The 14,783-nt window shown below is 39.9% G+C and overlaps 2 protein-coding genes across 6 annotated transcripts; both read right to left on the reverse strand.

Moving 5' to 3' along the window:
* Window positions 1–11: 11 nt before the first annotated feature.
* On the reverse strand, window positions 12–3,987 carry rsph4a (radial spoke head component 4A). Of its 2 annotated transcripts, none has more exons than XM_043238737.1 (7): window positions 3,697–3,985; window positions 3,038–3,266; window positions 1,855–2,160; window positions 1,096–1,539; window positions 522–666; window positions 318–435; window positions 12–240 (listed from the first exon to the last, which is right to left on the reverse strand). In XM_043238737.1, exons 1-7 carry the CDS (start codon window positions 3,795–3,797, stop codon window positions 12–14), a joined length of 1,572 nt encoding a protein of 523 aa, XP_043094672.1. In that variant the 5' UTR covers window positions 3,798–3,985. The 2 variants fall into 2 exon arrangements, with proteins under 2 accessions (XP_043094672.1, XP_043094673.1); XM_043238738.1 differs by having other exon boundaries at window positions 23–240; window positions 318–379; window positions 3,697–3,987.
* A 439-nt stretch (window positions 3,988–4,426) lies between these two features.
* Window positions 4,427–14,483, reverse strand: sympk (symplekin). Of its 4 annotated transcripts, XM_043240556.1 has the most exons (28): window positions 14,343–14,483; window positions 13,931–14,039; window positions 13,267–13,376; window positions 13,101–13,166; window positions 12,953–13,006; window positions 12,791–12,864; window positions 12,226–12,352; window positions 11,896–12,145; window positions 11,377–11,547; window positions 11,050–11,289; window positions 10,813–10,964; window positions 10,421–10,571; window positions 10,104–10,332; window positions 9,265–9,415; window positions 8,945–9,180; window positions 8,555–8,636; window positions 8,279–8,392; window positions 8,049–8,196; window positions 7,800–7,960; window positions 7,346–7,454; window positions 7,158–7,258; window positions 6,956–7,046; window positions 6,738–6,839; window positions 6,415–6,602; window positions 6,155–6,331; window positions 5,390–5,500; window positions 4,892–5,110; window positions 4,427–4,814 (listed from the first exon to the last, which is right to left on the reverse strand). In XM_043240556.1, the coding sequence occupies exons 3-28, from the start codon at window positions 13,363–13,365 to the stop codon at window positions 4,653–4,655; spliced, it is 3,765 nt and encodes a 1,254-aa protein (XP_043096491.1). In that variant the 5' UTR covers window positions 13,366–13,376; window positions 13,931–14,039; window positions 14,343–14,483; the 3' UTR covers window positions 4,427–4,652. The 4 variants fall into 4 exon arrangements, with proteins under 4 accessions (XP_043096491.1, XP_043096494.1, XP_043096490.1 ...); XM_043240559.1 differs by lacking the exon at window positions 13,931–14,039 and having other exon boundaries at window positions 4,427–4,811; XM_043240555.1 differs by lacking the exon at window positions 13,931–14,039.
* Between the last annotated feature and the right edge of the window lie 300 nt (window positions 14,484–14,783).

Here is a 14,783-nt window from a genome sequence, read left to right on the forward strand (position 1 = left end):
GTTTATCTGTTTTAATCATCCTCCTCCTCCTCATCTTCCAGATCCTCTGTCTCATCCAGGGCTGCCGTCTGCTCCTCCAGGGCAGCTTTTAAAGCCTGTTCTTCTTCCACACTGGGGTCTAGGGCCTCTGTGATTTCAGGCCCACTGGGGTACTCATTCTGGGGCGGTGGAAGAACTGTTGGGGTGTATGCCTCTCCGATATATTTCATCCCCCAACCAATGTATATGTTTCCAAACTTCCTGAGAGGGAGCAAAAGAAAAGCTCGACTTGATAGAAATTGACGTAGAATAGACATTTTAAAAAGCAAGCTTCATACCTGCCACTGGCATAAGCATAAGCTCCAGGCCAGAGGTTGGAGCGCAGCACAGCGATGGAAAACTGAGGAATGAGGTTTGAGGAGATCATTGAGCTCCAAGGTAGTGTGTCATTAATCTCTGTGGACAGATGTATTCTGCATTAGAGTGCGACATTTAAACTGTGCTGGAGGTGTTTAATGTAAATGTTATGCAGTGTGACTGACTTGCATCCTCAGACAGAGGTGTCAGGAGAGGAGGCCCAACTTCCGGCTCCGGCTCATCAGGTTCCTCCTCCCTCTCTTCCTCCTCGGCATCTTCATCCACATCATCCACAGACTTCTTAGTCACGTTTACCCACACACAGCGGCCCTAACACATATTCAGCTGATTTCACACATGTGCAGTTTTTCATCCCAAAAATATGGTTACTCATATTTTTTGCTTTAATATGCCACTAGATAATCTTAAGGTATGGTTAACCCAAAAATGAAAAGTCATACATAACAGTATGACTTTTCTTGATATATTTTAGGAATGTTGGCAACTAAACAGTTTTTGTCACCACTGATTTTCATTACATGACAAAAAAATACCTGTTGGGATACCAACATTTTTTAAAACATCTTATTTTGTGTTTCAAAGAAGATAGAAAGTCAGACAATTTTGGAATGGCATGAGAACTAATGCATAATTGACAAATAGTGGCAGACCTTTTTTCATTTTTGTATGCACAGCAGATGTAGATCCACACAGACATTTTAAAGCAGATTCGTTCCCAGCAGGCCGTCTGTTTCTTACCTGTGTAAGTATATGCTGTACATGATGGACCCATAGATTCAGAGACTCAGCCATCTCATTTACATGGATGCCCTCAAAGTTAGGATTCTCCTCATAGCTGTCTCGCAGTCCATCATCCTCACCTTCATCCTCCCCAAACTGGTAGAATCCCAGAGGGCTGACATGTGTGCCCGCTGAGATCCGTGCGATCTGGGCACGCAGGTAGTTGGTCTCATTGCCAGGAAAGGGAGGAAAACTTACAACAGGAGCATCGAGCCTGCCTGTGAAGAACTTGCGGATCTGTCGAGCCACTGTAATCTGAGCAGGGGTGACTATCGGCAGTCTGACCCACGGCATGCCGGCCTCTTGACACACAAAATAAGTGTATTTGTTGACACCGGTGTGATTTTCTTCCTTTGGCACTGGTGGAGGTGGCTTGTACGTCGATTTGGGGGGAGGATCAGCCTGCAAGTAAAGTGCGATCAGTTTTGCGAAGTTTTTAATCTCTATTCATATTTTTTTTTCTAAAATGCAGTCACATTTACTCTTGTTGGGAAACATATTGTGGACGAAATACAGTCATTTCAAAATCGATTTCAGAATCTATGTAGTAGGGAGTTTCACATAACAAAAAAGTTTACATCCAAACTCAGATCTAACAGATTCCTACTGAGCAGAATTCTATGTTGCAAATGTAAATGTGACTGCAAACAGACCTATTCTCCGAAAAGTAAGATACTTATAGCAGATTTGTTCTTCAGTTGCTATTTTGTGACCTACAGCTTCCACGAGCTCTGTTTCATCCTTGTCCTCCTGTGTCTCTTCCTCCCTCTCCTCATCCTCATGTGTCTGTTCTGTCCCTTCCTCCTCGTCTCCTTCTCCTTCTCTGAATTCCCCTTCAGCCACCAGGTAGTTGCCCTGCGTGCCGAGGATCTTGCCCCAGAATCGACAGCGCAGGAGACACTGTGAGTCCACCAGCTGCTTCAAAGCCAGAAAGACTCTCTGCATCTCCTCTCTCCCCAGACCCACACCAGCTTGCTCAAAGAAGAACGCCAGTTCTGCAACATTCGGTAAAGGAGTCTCCACCTGGAAATCATACTGCATTACAGTGTACTTCTCATAGGAGCTACCACAACACTGGCCGTCTACATCTAATTGTATCTCAATCTTAAAGAGATAGTCTTTTACTCACCCTCATGTTGCTCCGAACCCTTTAGACTTTTGTCACTCTTTAAAAACGTAAGACCTTACAATATTTTTAATGAAACTTGAGTGCTCTCCGCCTCTCCATTGAACCTCCATAGTAACCAAAACTTATAAGATCTAACATAAGGTGTCATATATTGAATTCATATGAACTGAGCGCTTTAATCTTAGTTTTGTAAGTAATTGCTCGATTAAATTGCTCAATTTAGGAAGAAACAATGATTAACACGCCTACATAGAGCATGTTACATATGGTAAACACAGAAGCTCAAAGTTTCAACGTTTACCATGTGTTCCACTCTATGCAGGTTTGTTTATAAATGCATAAAAACCTGAATGAAATCAATTCATCATGTAAAGTTGGATTAAAGTGCTCAGTTCATATGGGTTCATTTATGACTTTTGGCCTTTTTGGATCTTCTAAGGTTTGGTCACCTGGACGGAGGGACAGAAATCTCTAGAGTTTCATTAAAGTATCTTAATTTGTGTTTTAAAGAATGATCAGTCTTAAAGATACATAATAATATGAGAGTCAGTAAAATTATAAAAGACTTTTTATTTTTGAATGAATCTCCAAAAGAGATACCCCTTCAAGTATTTCTCACACACACACACACACACACACACACACACACACACACACACACACACACACAAACACACAAAGGTTTGTTAGCTTTTAGAAGTTGAGAAGAAAAAAACACGCATTACACGGAGCCCCAGGAGCAGGAGTAACATCTCTTATCATCTCGCTTACCAAATCTTCCTCGTGATCGCCCTCATCTCCGGCCGCGCGAGTAAAGAGCGCTTTCTGTTGCTCGGCCAGTGACAGAGCCGCGGAGGACGACGGACTGTCACGCAAGGTGTCCTGCTTCTCCTGGAGGATACTTCCTTTCAGCTCGCGACTCATGTCCTCTATCACATCGACTGCGTTCTCTGGACGCTCATCCATAACTTTGGTTAAGAGTCCCACGAGGTGGTCATAGCTGGACGAAGAGGTGCGAGTACATCAGAAGTCAGTGCATTTCAGCCGTGACCATTCCTGCTATTGGATGGATGGAGTCCTGATACAACATTGTCGCAATGCTTGCAACCGATTTAGGAAACGTTTTGATCATTTTTTCCTCCAAAGTTAAGCAATAACCCTATATTTTTTCTTTTATAAACTACAGCGAACTTAATAAAAGCAGACTGGGCAAAGGCAAGCGTCAAAAGAACGAAGCTATAGTTAATGCATTAACTGCAAAAGTAATTAAACGTGGGGCATGTTGTCACAAGGTTTCTCAAGCGTTAATAAACCGCATGATCCCGTTGTGACATGTATCATAACTCACTTGCTTTAATAATACCTTGATAATAACTTAATTTACACTAGGTCTAGAATACTTTATGAAGCTAATGTGATAATGTACTTACAGGTTGAGGTTTGTTTTGGTGCTGTTCTTCATCAGGAAAGCTTTAAAACGCGCCGCAGCCTGCAGCCTCTCATTGTTCAACGCTTCCTCTGTCATCTCCATTTTAGTTAAACTTACAAACCGTCGGCGAATTATTAAATTTGTAGATTTTTTTTCAACCTTTATTCTTACGGCAAATCATCAGACCGGCTTAGCACACACATCAGCGCATTTCCCGCAGTTCACTTCCGTTGCTATGGACTCTGCTGTGTAACTACAACAAACCTGTTGCCTGGCAGCGTTTTTATTCTGATGGGCCGAATAGTACTGATGCAGAGGCCTGAAATATATTCCAGAATATAAGAAATAATGAGGTTTTTTTTAAGCGTTGTCTACTTAATCCCTGTCTAGAACAATTATTCTTTTAGTTGTATAATTTGTAAAGTATTCATGGCTATTAAACATTTCATATGTAAGTGTAATTATATATTTATATGCACTCTTGTCTTATGCATGCAGCTAATATATTACCAACAGCTAATGGCTACATCAGAACAGACAAAAATAATGAATAATAATAATTGTTTTCCATTTAAAATAAAACTAGGGAGTAAAGAGTACCGTTTTAGCTACAGAAGTAATTTAAATTGTACTTAAAGTACAAATACCCTTCAAATAATCCAGTAAAATTAGTCATGTATTTTACACCCCTGCCGAATGCTGTCAAAACTAACAACAGCGAGAAACTGAAGTAGAGACCAATAATTTATTCCTCATTTTTACAGGTTGGAGATTTCATTTTATTCTAGAAATGAAAACACGGTGGCACATACACAATCAACTCTTGGCCTCTAAAGAAATTAACCAAAATATTTATTTTTACTTCTAACTTACAGATACACAGTACACTGAACAAAGCAATATAGAACCTCTTCTCAGAGTCAGTACTTCCAGCATTCAGTCTTATTTCACATGGCATCAGTCCACGCTGCTTTCTTCTGCCTCTGGAAGAACATCCTCAGCCTCTTCTTTGGGTTGGTCAGGCTCATCCACAGGCACGGCAGCGGACTCCTCCATGGGCTCCTCCGTCTTCTCTGAAACGGAGTTGGACTGTGAAGCCTCCTCAGACACCTCCATCTGCTGAAGGTTAAAGTCATTAGTCAGCCAGTGCTGTTCACTCATGGGTGCCCTGAATAATGATGACGATAATGTTTTACCTGCGGCGCGGGTTCAGACATGACCTCCAGAGGTGCTCGGTCTGCCTCCCCCTGCTCCATGGGCTCTTCTTCTTCCCTCGTGGCTGGGATCTGTTGTTGTTGTTGTTGTTGTTGTTGTTGTTGTTGAGGTGGTGGTTCAGCAAACACTATGGCAGTCGGGGCTGGAGGTTCTGCTTGTGATACTGGTGCAGGCATTGGTATATGCTTTGGTACCGGTACCTTAATGAGCATAAGTGAATAAGATAACATTTTATTGTCATATTATCCAAAGTAATGTACATGCAACCAATTTCTGATGTTTGTTGTATTTTGTAGAGATGGACTGACATTTAAGCTTGCATTCACTTTTAACTGCGACATTCATATCTCCAAATGCAAATCAACAACCCATGGGTAGAGTCATAAAACCACATTTTGTCTCTTTTTGGTAAACTGTTTGATAAACATCACAAAACAGAACAAAATATATGTTGCTACTTCAGTTTCATAGTAACATACCTCTCTCTCTTCTATTATTTCTGGATGATGAAGTTCAGGTTGTGGTTCTGGTTCTGGCTTCCTGCTGTTGGCCTCCAGAACGGCCATTATAGACGCTGGAATGTGGGCTTGCTGCAGAAACAAAACAACATGCATGAAATCAAAACCATGCAGAAGTGAACATTTTAATACGTTTTCACAGGTTTAATAAAGATTTAATTAGCAGGTTTTAGAAGTCTTTTAGAAAAGAAAAAAATATTTCCACTTCTTACTATTTATATCCATGTTTTGGAATTGCATTATGATACAATGAAAAACCTACTGTACATGTTTCATGTATCCTCTAAAATAATAATAACAACATACATGTTTTCCATAACATTTATAAATAATATTATAAAACTTATATTGTTGTTTTCATTTTTAAAGTTTTATACATTTTGTTTTTGTTAACACTAACATTTATAAATGCAATTCAAAATATTGTAATACTATATTAGTACATATTAATATTCATGAATCGGTATTGAATTGAATTAATTTTTATTCTCAGTATTCAATGTCACTTTAGTTTTAGTCATAATGCGTTTTGTCATTTTTATTTTTTTACTGTCTTTTTATTTTTCTATTTGACTTCAAGTAAATTGGCATTTTAATATTTCAAATATATTTTAACATCTTATTTTCATTAATATTCACATTTTATTTAATTTACTTTGAACAGAATTTTTAAATAGTTTTAGGTGTACACAGTATATACAGATGACCAAGCTTTGTGATACGTACTTGGTGAGGGGTGAAGGAGTGAACGTGCTGCAGGAGCGGCTCCCTCATCTCCGGGCAGCGCTCAAACACACTAGCCAGTTGTGGAGGAGGCAGCTGGAGGAGAACGTTGTAGGACTGGGGTTTGGTGCGCTGGCAGCACTTTACAAAGCCCTCCCACACTTTAGGATACTTCCACACCTGTACAGTCAATCAGTCAATAAGCATGATGAGAAACATAATGAGTTACGTCTCATCCTCAAACGTCTCATCCTCAGACTGACCTGTTTGAGGATGAGACGGGCGAGGATGTTCATGACGAAACCGGCCAGGCGGGGGTACATAGTGAGGGACTGGATGACTGTACGCATCAGCAGTATGGGGAGAGGGGTTTGCTCCATAAGCTGCTGCATCACCACGGCCAGCACCTCGGAGGTGTACACGTTCTTCTCCCCAAAACACAGGTTAGTGGCTACAGAGGAGGAGAGTGTAAAAACATTACAAAGAAAGCAAAAGAGGCAGAGTTGGAGCTATGCTCATTTTGAACTTTAAAGTATTTAATTAAATAATTAACCATACAATAAAACTAGACCTATGTTATTTGTACCTTTGATGATCGACTTCATGTCACACTTGGAGGAGTCGATGTTGTGTAAGGCGATGAGGAGCTCTCCAGGAGTGAGCGGAGACATGGAGGAACTGCCCTCACCTACAGAACAGACAATTAAAGGAGCATTCATCAAACCTATAACACATAAGCCACATTTGTGTATATACACACATGTTTATTTTTTAATCTTGCACAAAAGAACAAGCAGGTATTACTGTGTTGAGTGCCCAGCAGTCTGTTGAACACCTCCTTCACCACGATGGGATTGAGTTTGATGAGTTTAGGAAGAGCCTGGATCACCTCGTTCTGTTCATTTGTAGATTCAATGTGAATGAGTTTGCAAAAATTGTAACGTTAGGTGCGATTAATTGCAATGAATTTTAAGTATTTATTTTTTTTAAAGAACAAGAGACAAACCTTCTCCAGGCCATTGATAACTGGGATGAGGAAACGAACATCAGGCACTCGCTTATGATAAAGATCCCTCACTCTCTCCACCAGATCAGGAGATGGAGGCACTGCGAACGCAAAACAATCCACAAAGGCCAGCATTTACTATACAGAAACGGATATAGACAAATTCACTTTCTCTAATTCACACACACCTTTGTCAGTGAGTATGTGCAGACAGCGAGTGACCAGCGTCTCTGCTCCTTTAGGACAGTTCTCCACCAGCAGCAGCAGGTCAGGAGAGCTCATTCCCATTCCTCTTATCTGCAAAATATATTTTTTTAATTTTTCTTCTTCTTCTTTTGGTCCACATCTGTCAGTCGTGATGCCAGTTTTATGCTAGTGTACATAACATGCACTCGTAACAAAGTAAAAACAATGACTTGTAAGGGTGTACACAACTTTTTAGCCAATGAAAGAAATAAGAAAGCCCTCTTTCCTAAAACCACATAATGCAATTTAGTTCAGTTCAGTTCTCATGGTATTTAAATACACATGATGTGCATGCAAAAATAAATAAATAAAACAGGATAAAAGGTTTAAGAGATAAAAGAAAAAAACATTTACAAAAGAATTTGGATGAGAAGCTTTAGTGGAGGAGATGCTTACAGGCTGTTCGATGACTCTGAGCACACTGCGTTTGATGTCGGCGATGGCCTCGGTGTAGACAGCAGCCAGCTCGTGCACCAGACGATGGTTGAGGGGAAGGAGAGAGAGATAGAGATAAAGGCACTGCCGCACCGTCTCCTCTGTCCAGGGAGCCGCCACCTCTGAAGACACAGAAGCATGGAACAAAGTCAAAAAAACAAACAAAAACAAAACAGGAATAGATCTGAAGACTAGGATAAGCCTTTCAACCTGTGTCCTCTCCTGCTCCAAACAGAAGAGAAGGTGGGTTTGGGTGGACCAGAAACTGCATGTAGGTGAGAGCGAACTTCTCAATGCAGTCCTTCAGATGTTCCTTCTCATACATCCGCTTGATGAAGCTGAGAGCAGTGGACCGCACCTGAACATCAGTGGGGGTTGTTATTATACGGCTATGATATCAATTAATCAAACAATGAATGACAGATGCTTTGGAGGTTAACCTTTTCTTTTTCATGAGAGCTGAGGTTCAGAAGGACATTGAGGTACTGGTACTGTCTGGAGGGGCGTTTGAGGATAAGCTCCTTTAATGTGGACATGCCCAGGTAAACGCGTGACTAAAAAGAAAATATGAAACGTTACAATTTTCTTACAAGAACATTTTATATGTAAACGTATGAGCAGATGATGACATGCTGCATATCAAGAAGAAAACACTGTATAAATGCTGGCATTAGAAACTTTTAATGGAAGTTAGGTTTAGTAGTAGTGTGGCCGACCTCGTCCTCACAGTAGCGTTGAATCACCTCCAGTGCTGAATCTGTAATGACCGGAGCCTCCAACACAAGCTTGGTGAAAAGCCTGTGATTGCAAACATTTTTAACATGTCAGATGCCACATTTGTTTTATTTCACATCAAACACCGAATCTATGTAGCTGGCAAATTCATATGAAATTAATTTGGGAAATTTAAATGCCCTGTAAGCTGGCCATTAACCAACATCAGAGGACCATTAACATGCAAATGTTAAAATTATTGAAACATCAACTTAAGCATTTTAGGTTAAAGCGATTCAGGTACATCTCCTAATGTATATCAGCAAGCGAAAAAAATTAACTGATTGTATCATGTTGGTAAATCATTTGTGGTGTTATGAGGTGATTCTCACCCATCCCTCTGCTCAGGTTTCTCCTGCAGGCCGGACAGCAGCGTGAACAGACAGTGCTCATAGCTGTCCAGAGAACCAGAGGGCTCTTGACTCAGGTATTCATTGTACTCGTGAAACAGCAGAGAAAAGGCCAGCTCACTTCTGCCCCGCATATCCTCCAAAATAAATTGCAACAAGTCATTTTTCTTTCCACCCTCAAACTGGGTCACCAACCGTGCAAGCAGCTTCACACGGACCTGAAAAAAAAGATTAAAACACAGAGTTGTGAATTTAGCAGAACAGAACAGGCTGCCGTCGCAAGCACCCTAAAGCAGACTTACATGGGACATCCCGCTCTGTGCAATGGCCTTTTCTGATTGGAGGATCCGTTTGATGGCCATGTTGGTGAGTTTCTCAATTTGAGCCTCTGAAAACGGCTGCACCACGTCGGCCAATTTAAACACTTTTTTTCTGCCACTAGCACCTGGAGCCCTGAATAAGGGTTAATGGGGAGGAAAACAAAAAGAAACAATAAATCAAACCGAATGATTCAAACTAGAGACAACATCTCTTTTCCGCTGCACATTTTGTGTGCAGATACAAAAAATACAAAGCACATTTTGGCTATTTAATTTATTTTAATGCTAAAAAAAAACAACTTTCAAATATGAGAAAAATGCTGTGTTCGGTATTCGGCCTTCAGTGCCGCATTTAATTTTTTTCAGTTTGGCCAAGAATTTATGTAAACAAATGTAAACGTAATTTCCTGTAAAGCTGGTTTGCAATGATCTGTATTGTTAAAAAAAAAAAAAAACATAAATTGTATATATATATATATATATATATATATATTAGTGCGGTCAAATGAATAATCACATCCAAAATAAGTTTGTTTACGCAACATATGCATGTATACTATATTATGTATGTATAAATATAAAAACACATGCATGTATGTATTTAAGAAAGGTTTTCTAAGTACATATTAAATATGTTTATATATAATATAAAATTTAAGAATGGAAAAGAATATTTAAATATTTTCTAAACATGCTGTATGTGTGTGTATTAATATATACATAAATATACACTGTATATAATGTTAACAAAAACAAAAACTTTTTTCTTATATTAATCGTTTGACAGCACTAATACATACACACACACACATTAAACTTACTTGGACTGTGTGGTGGGCAGTATGGGCTCAGGAAGCTTCTTGATCTGAGGTGCCTCTTCAGTGACGGGGCTCTTATAGGCCGCTGGTTGTGCCCCCACCACTGAGATGGCTTGACCCAGGGACACAGCAGACAGTTTGCGGATGATGAGAGGGTCTTTGGAGCTGGACTCACCTGCTCCACTGTCTTCCTCCTTCATCTCTTCATCTCGAGCCTTACACAGCTCTAGGCCTGCGCAGGAGCACAGAGAAGAGATTATGCAGAACATGTTGTGCTACAAAAACTCCCTTTAGAGTCTTTACAGTGATGATCCCTTCACCTGGTCCCAGTCCAGCCGCAGTCATCTGTGTGGCCATCAGCCTGGCTAAATGCTTGATCTGAGCATCAGTGCCGGCCGACTCTACAGGTGTGTAGGTGGCCTGGAAAGAGGCTGGCATCACTTCAGGCAGGTAAACCATACTGATGAGCACCTGCATTGGTACAAAAAAATGTCTTAAGTTAACACGCATACAAGTTACAGTAAAAAAGCAAGATGCTACTCATCACACAGATTTTTTGGACTAATTCGTTTTTGCATATATACTTGCTTTTTATATTTAGACTTAACTGATTACTGTTTTTAGATGTTTTCAAAAAGTACCACAAAGGACAAACTGTTTTTAACAAGCATGCTTGTTAATATCATTATTATTATTTCAGCATAGTACACACCAGGTTGGCCACATTCTCTGGGTTCAGCAGAGGCAATAGGAACTCAGCAGTGAGATCGATGGCTGATTGGTTGCCAGCGGAGGAGGATGGTTTTGGGGTGACAACTGGAGCTGGTTCTTCTTTATCGTCGTCATCCTCCACTAGAGTGGCCTCTGCAGGCCCAAACAAGGCATTATTCCTCTTCAATCAATCAGTGCCAACAACTGACCCACAACAACGATTCACCCAGCAACTCACCCATCTTGATCCTCTTGCCCTCAACATAGGGCTCATGGTGGAGTCTCTTACGGGGCTGTACGGTGGCTGGCGTGCAGCGGGTGATCTCACTCTGAGACATGCCGAGGTCCAGCAGCAGGGTGGAAATCTGGCCCTGGAAGTCCACGCTGCTGTGGTGCTTCAGCACAGACACCAAGTGCAGCTTCAGGTTCTTGCGCACACTGCTCACTTGAGACTTAGCCAGAGTCGGCGGCAAGTTAGCTGGGGAGCACAACATAAAACATTAAGAACAAACAAAAGTACTAGATTTGTGTTTGACTCAGAACAATGTCAGTGGATGGAACTCACCATGCAGCGTCTCGTATGCCTGCACCACCTCAGACATGAACATGGGCCGCTGTCTGGCCAGTGTGGCCAGTGATCCCAGTGCAGTGGTGAGATTAATGCTGGTGATGGCGGGGTGCACCATAAACTTTAACAACTGCTCCAGAGCCAACTTTCCCTCGTCACACAACGTGTCTTAGAGAAGGACAGAAGGAGACGAGGAGAGAAGGAATAGAAGCAAAAATAAAGAATGAAAACATTTTAAAGTGTTTGACAATAGAGTAGTATGCTTTAGAGGGAAAAATGTACAAAAAAATGATCAGGGCAAGAAAAAAAAATAATATTCCCGGTTTGACTACAAATATGACTATTAAAAAAATTAAATAATAATAATAGTAATAATAGTAATAATAATAATAATAATAACAACTACTAGTATTTTTTACTAAATACATTTGGTATTTGATTAACTGCAGCCTTATTTAACACTAACAAAGAAAAAGAAATACTAAATCGTATTTGAAAATGTGATTCTGCTCCTACCATATCGAATATACGTGTGGTCTTTGGGAATTTTGTCCAGGCTGATGTCTCCCTCCTGTTTCTTGGGCGTGTCAGAGTCAGGTGTCCGTGGCGACAGAGTGATGATGAGAGACTCTGTGAATTTGATGGCGTGAGTGCGAACTCCATCGTTATCAGAGTCTAGTAATGCCAGAACATCCTCTTTCATCTGGGTCACCATGTCCCAGCATGCCTCCTGCATGTCCGAGACACCCTTTGTGCGCACCAGCCACTAACACAACAAATAAAGAGCATGTCAGACACTTAAAAATATCAGCCCAACCAAAAAAACTGAGTGAAATCGACTGATACCTGTAAAGCCACTTTGTACAGCTGAGTGAGCGTCAGAATGGCCTTCTTCACCACATTCACACTCTCATCTCTCATCAGCATGTTCAGGTTGGCTATCAGCCTCAGCAGAAGCTCATTGTCTCTTTTACTGAATAAACAAGTGTCAACTCTTTAAGGACTAGTTATGAAGAGCATATAAAGTATTGGAAAGAATTTTGTATGAAATGCAGTATGGGTCAACCTATCTCTCAAGTGGTCCAGAAGAGTTTACTTGACCATTTTTATATTCATTTATTTAAATTTTTTTTATTTTTATGTATTGCAATTCAAAACTACTATTTGCTGCACACAACAAATGATATTTCATTCCACATAAATAATAGGATACATCTGACAACCTTATTTTTTATGTTTACTTTCAGATTTATTATTTCTAGAAGTACCTGACGGGAAGGTGAAACGTTTAGAGATATAAGTCCACTATGGCAGCATCCTGTTGTGACAAAGTTTGGGATTGCACCCAACTTTATAGATTTTGGACCACTTTGGATGGAGTGACCCATATGCAAGACCAGCCAGCACTCACCATGCCTCCTCAATGAATCCAATGACAAACTTTCGCACCTCAATTGACTTGTCAGTCTGAAACGCGATGATTTCCTGTAGAGGATGGATAAAAGCAGAAACTGTGAATATTAATCCTGTGTCGGCTCATCTACTTACACAAGCTGGTGAGGACGGTACTTACATCCAGAAAATTATCAAGCAATGAAGGGTCTTTGTTAATAATCAACTCCTGCACCTAATAAAAAAATAATAATACAGAGACCTACATATTCAGGTACACTAAACGTCAGATTTTTATGTTTACAACAATATGAAAGCGATTTCAATACCTGTTTGAGAACAATAAGCTTTTCCTCTGTAGAGATGAGGGCTGCCTGGTTTAACAGTTCCACCACCTGATGGAGAGAACACCAAATTCTCAAACGCCACATTGGCAACAAACAAAAAAATAGCACTGACTAGCGTGGTTACTTTAATGATGTCCCAGTGTGTTACCTTCTCGCTGGTGGTCATGTCAAAGGCTGTGTCGTTCTCATTGGTGTACAACTGGGAGGTCGCGCTCCCGTGCGCTTGTTCCCCCGCTCCTGATGCCATCACGATAAAATCTAAAAAAAAAAAAAAAAAAAAAAAAAAAAAAAAAAAAAAAAAGAAAAAAAAAAGTGCATCAGATGTTTGCAAATTAGTGTATGTTTAATTAAATAATGCACCATTTGCATTTCTATGCTTGTAATGCAAAACAAAAAGTACTTTAATTAATAAAGAGGAAGAAATATAGTGGCATCTATTTGTTAAAATGTTTATTTTTTGGTTTCCTGCCTTAATAGAAGAAGCAAAGATGAAACAAAAGACACTTTCCTAATCTAAACTGTTAGTTCAGCCATTATATTATTTAGCATAATAGCCTTATTCCTTAAGATGCTTACTACTTGTACATTAAAGAAATGCAGTATATAGTGGTATGCGGTGTATAATATAGGCTAATATAATGTTATTGTTCCACAATTGTTTAAACATCAGTGACTTCAGCATCAGGACCACAGTATCAGATCTTCATTTATCATGCTTAAAGGTTACAGTTCAGACAGATATTATAGCACACGAATTTTAGACAAGTTTAATGAGGTAATGTAATGAAATTTTAAACAGTAAAATTAATTACCTGCTTAGTCAACTGCTATTTCCTACCCTACTACTTGAGTAAATACTCAAAAAAAAAAAAGGCGGGGGGAAATGATGGGGTGTACAATGCCCATGATGCAGATAACTTGCTGAAATCAATTTTAGGAATGTGTAACGTTACATACAGAAATAATGTAATTCATTTCTAGTACATAATTGGGCTCATTGTAAGGTTAGTTAGAGGCTTCCTGTCTGTACTAAATTAGCGTATTTAGTTAATGATAAATAACATAAACACCTTAAAAACACTTTTAAGAATAAGAAATTATTTGAAATTCCATAAACATGCAGGGAATTCACTTTCATGGACGTAAAACCTACCGGTTAGCACTGACGCTACAAAAGCAAACTTTTAGGCAAGAAAATAGTCAAAAACACCAAACGCATTTTACCTTACTTAGTCTTTTAGACGATAACTTTGCCCCTGAAAATTAGATAACTATAGTATGCATTTTGTTACAAATTCGTCAGTATCACACAGCAATCACTATCGCAAAGTATTCACTTGCGCCATGCTAAGAGAACAATCTACTTCCGGGGTTGAACGTACACGAGAGGTTCATGGGATATTGAGTTTTTAATGGTCTTGTCTTGACCATAGCGGCAGGGGTGGTTCTAGACCAGGGGTCGGCAACCTTTTTTATCAAAAGAGCCACTTTGTGTGAGCCACTCCCCCCCCCGGAGCCGCAAAAAATTACAGAGTTTATAAAGTTCTAAAAGACGGCTGCTGACGTTGATGTGAAATATATTTTAAGTGACAAACTATAAAAAAAAACTTTATTAGATGGTATCAACTAAAACCCCAGAGGAATTGTGCAACAAAATGAGCACAT

Source organism: Puntigrus tetrazona, chromosome 5, assembly GCF_018831695.1.
Source record: "Puntigrus tetrazona isolate hp1 chromosome 5, ASM1883169v1, whole genome shotgun sequence".
NCBI lineage: Eukaryota > Metazoa > Chordata > Actinopteri > Cypriniformes > Cyprinidae > Puntigrus > Puntigrus tetrazona.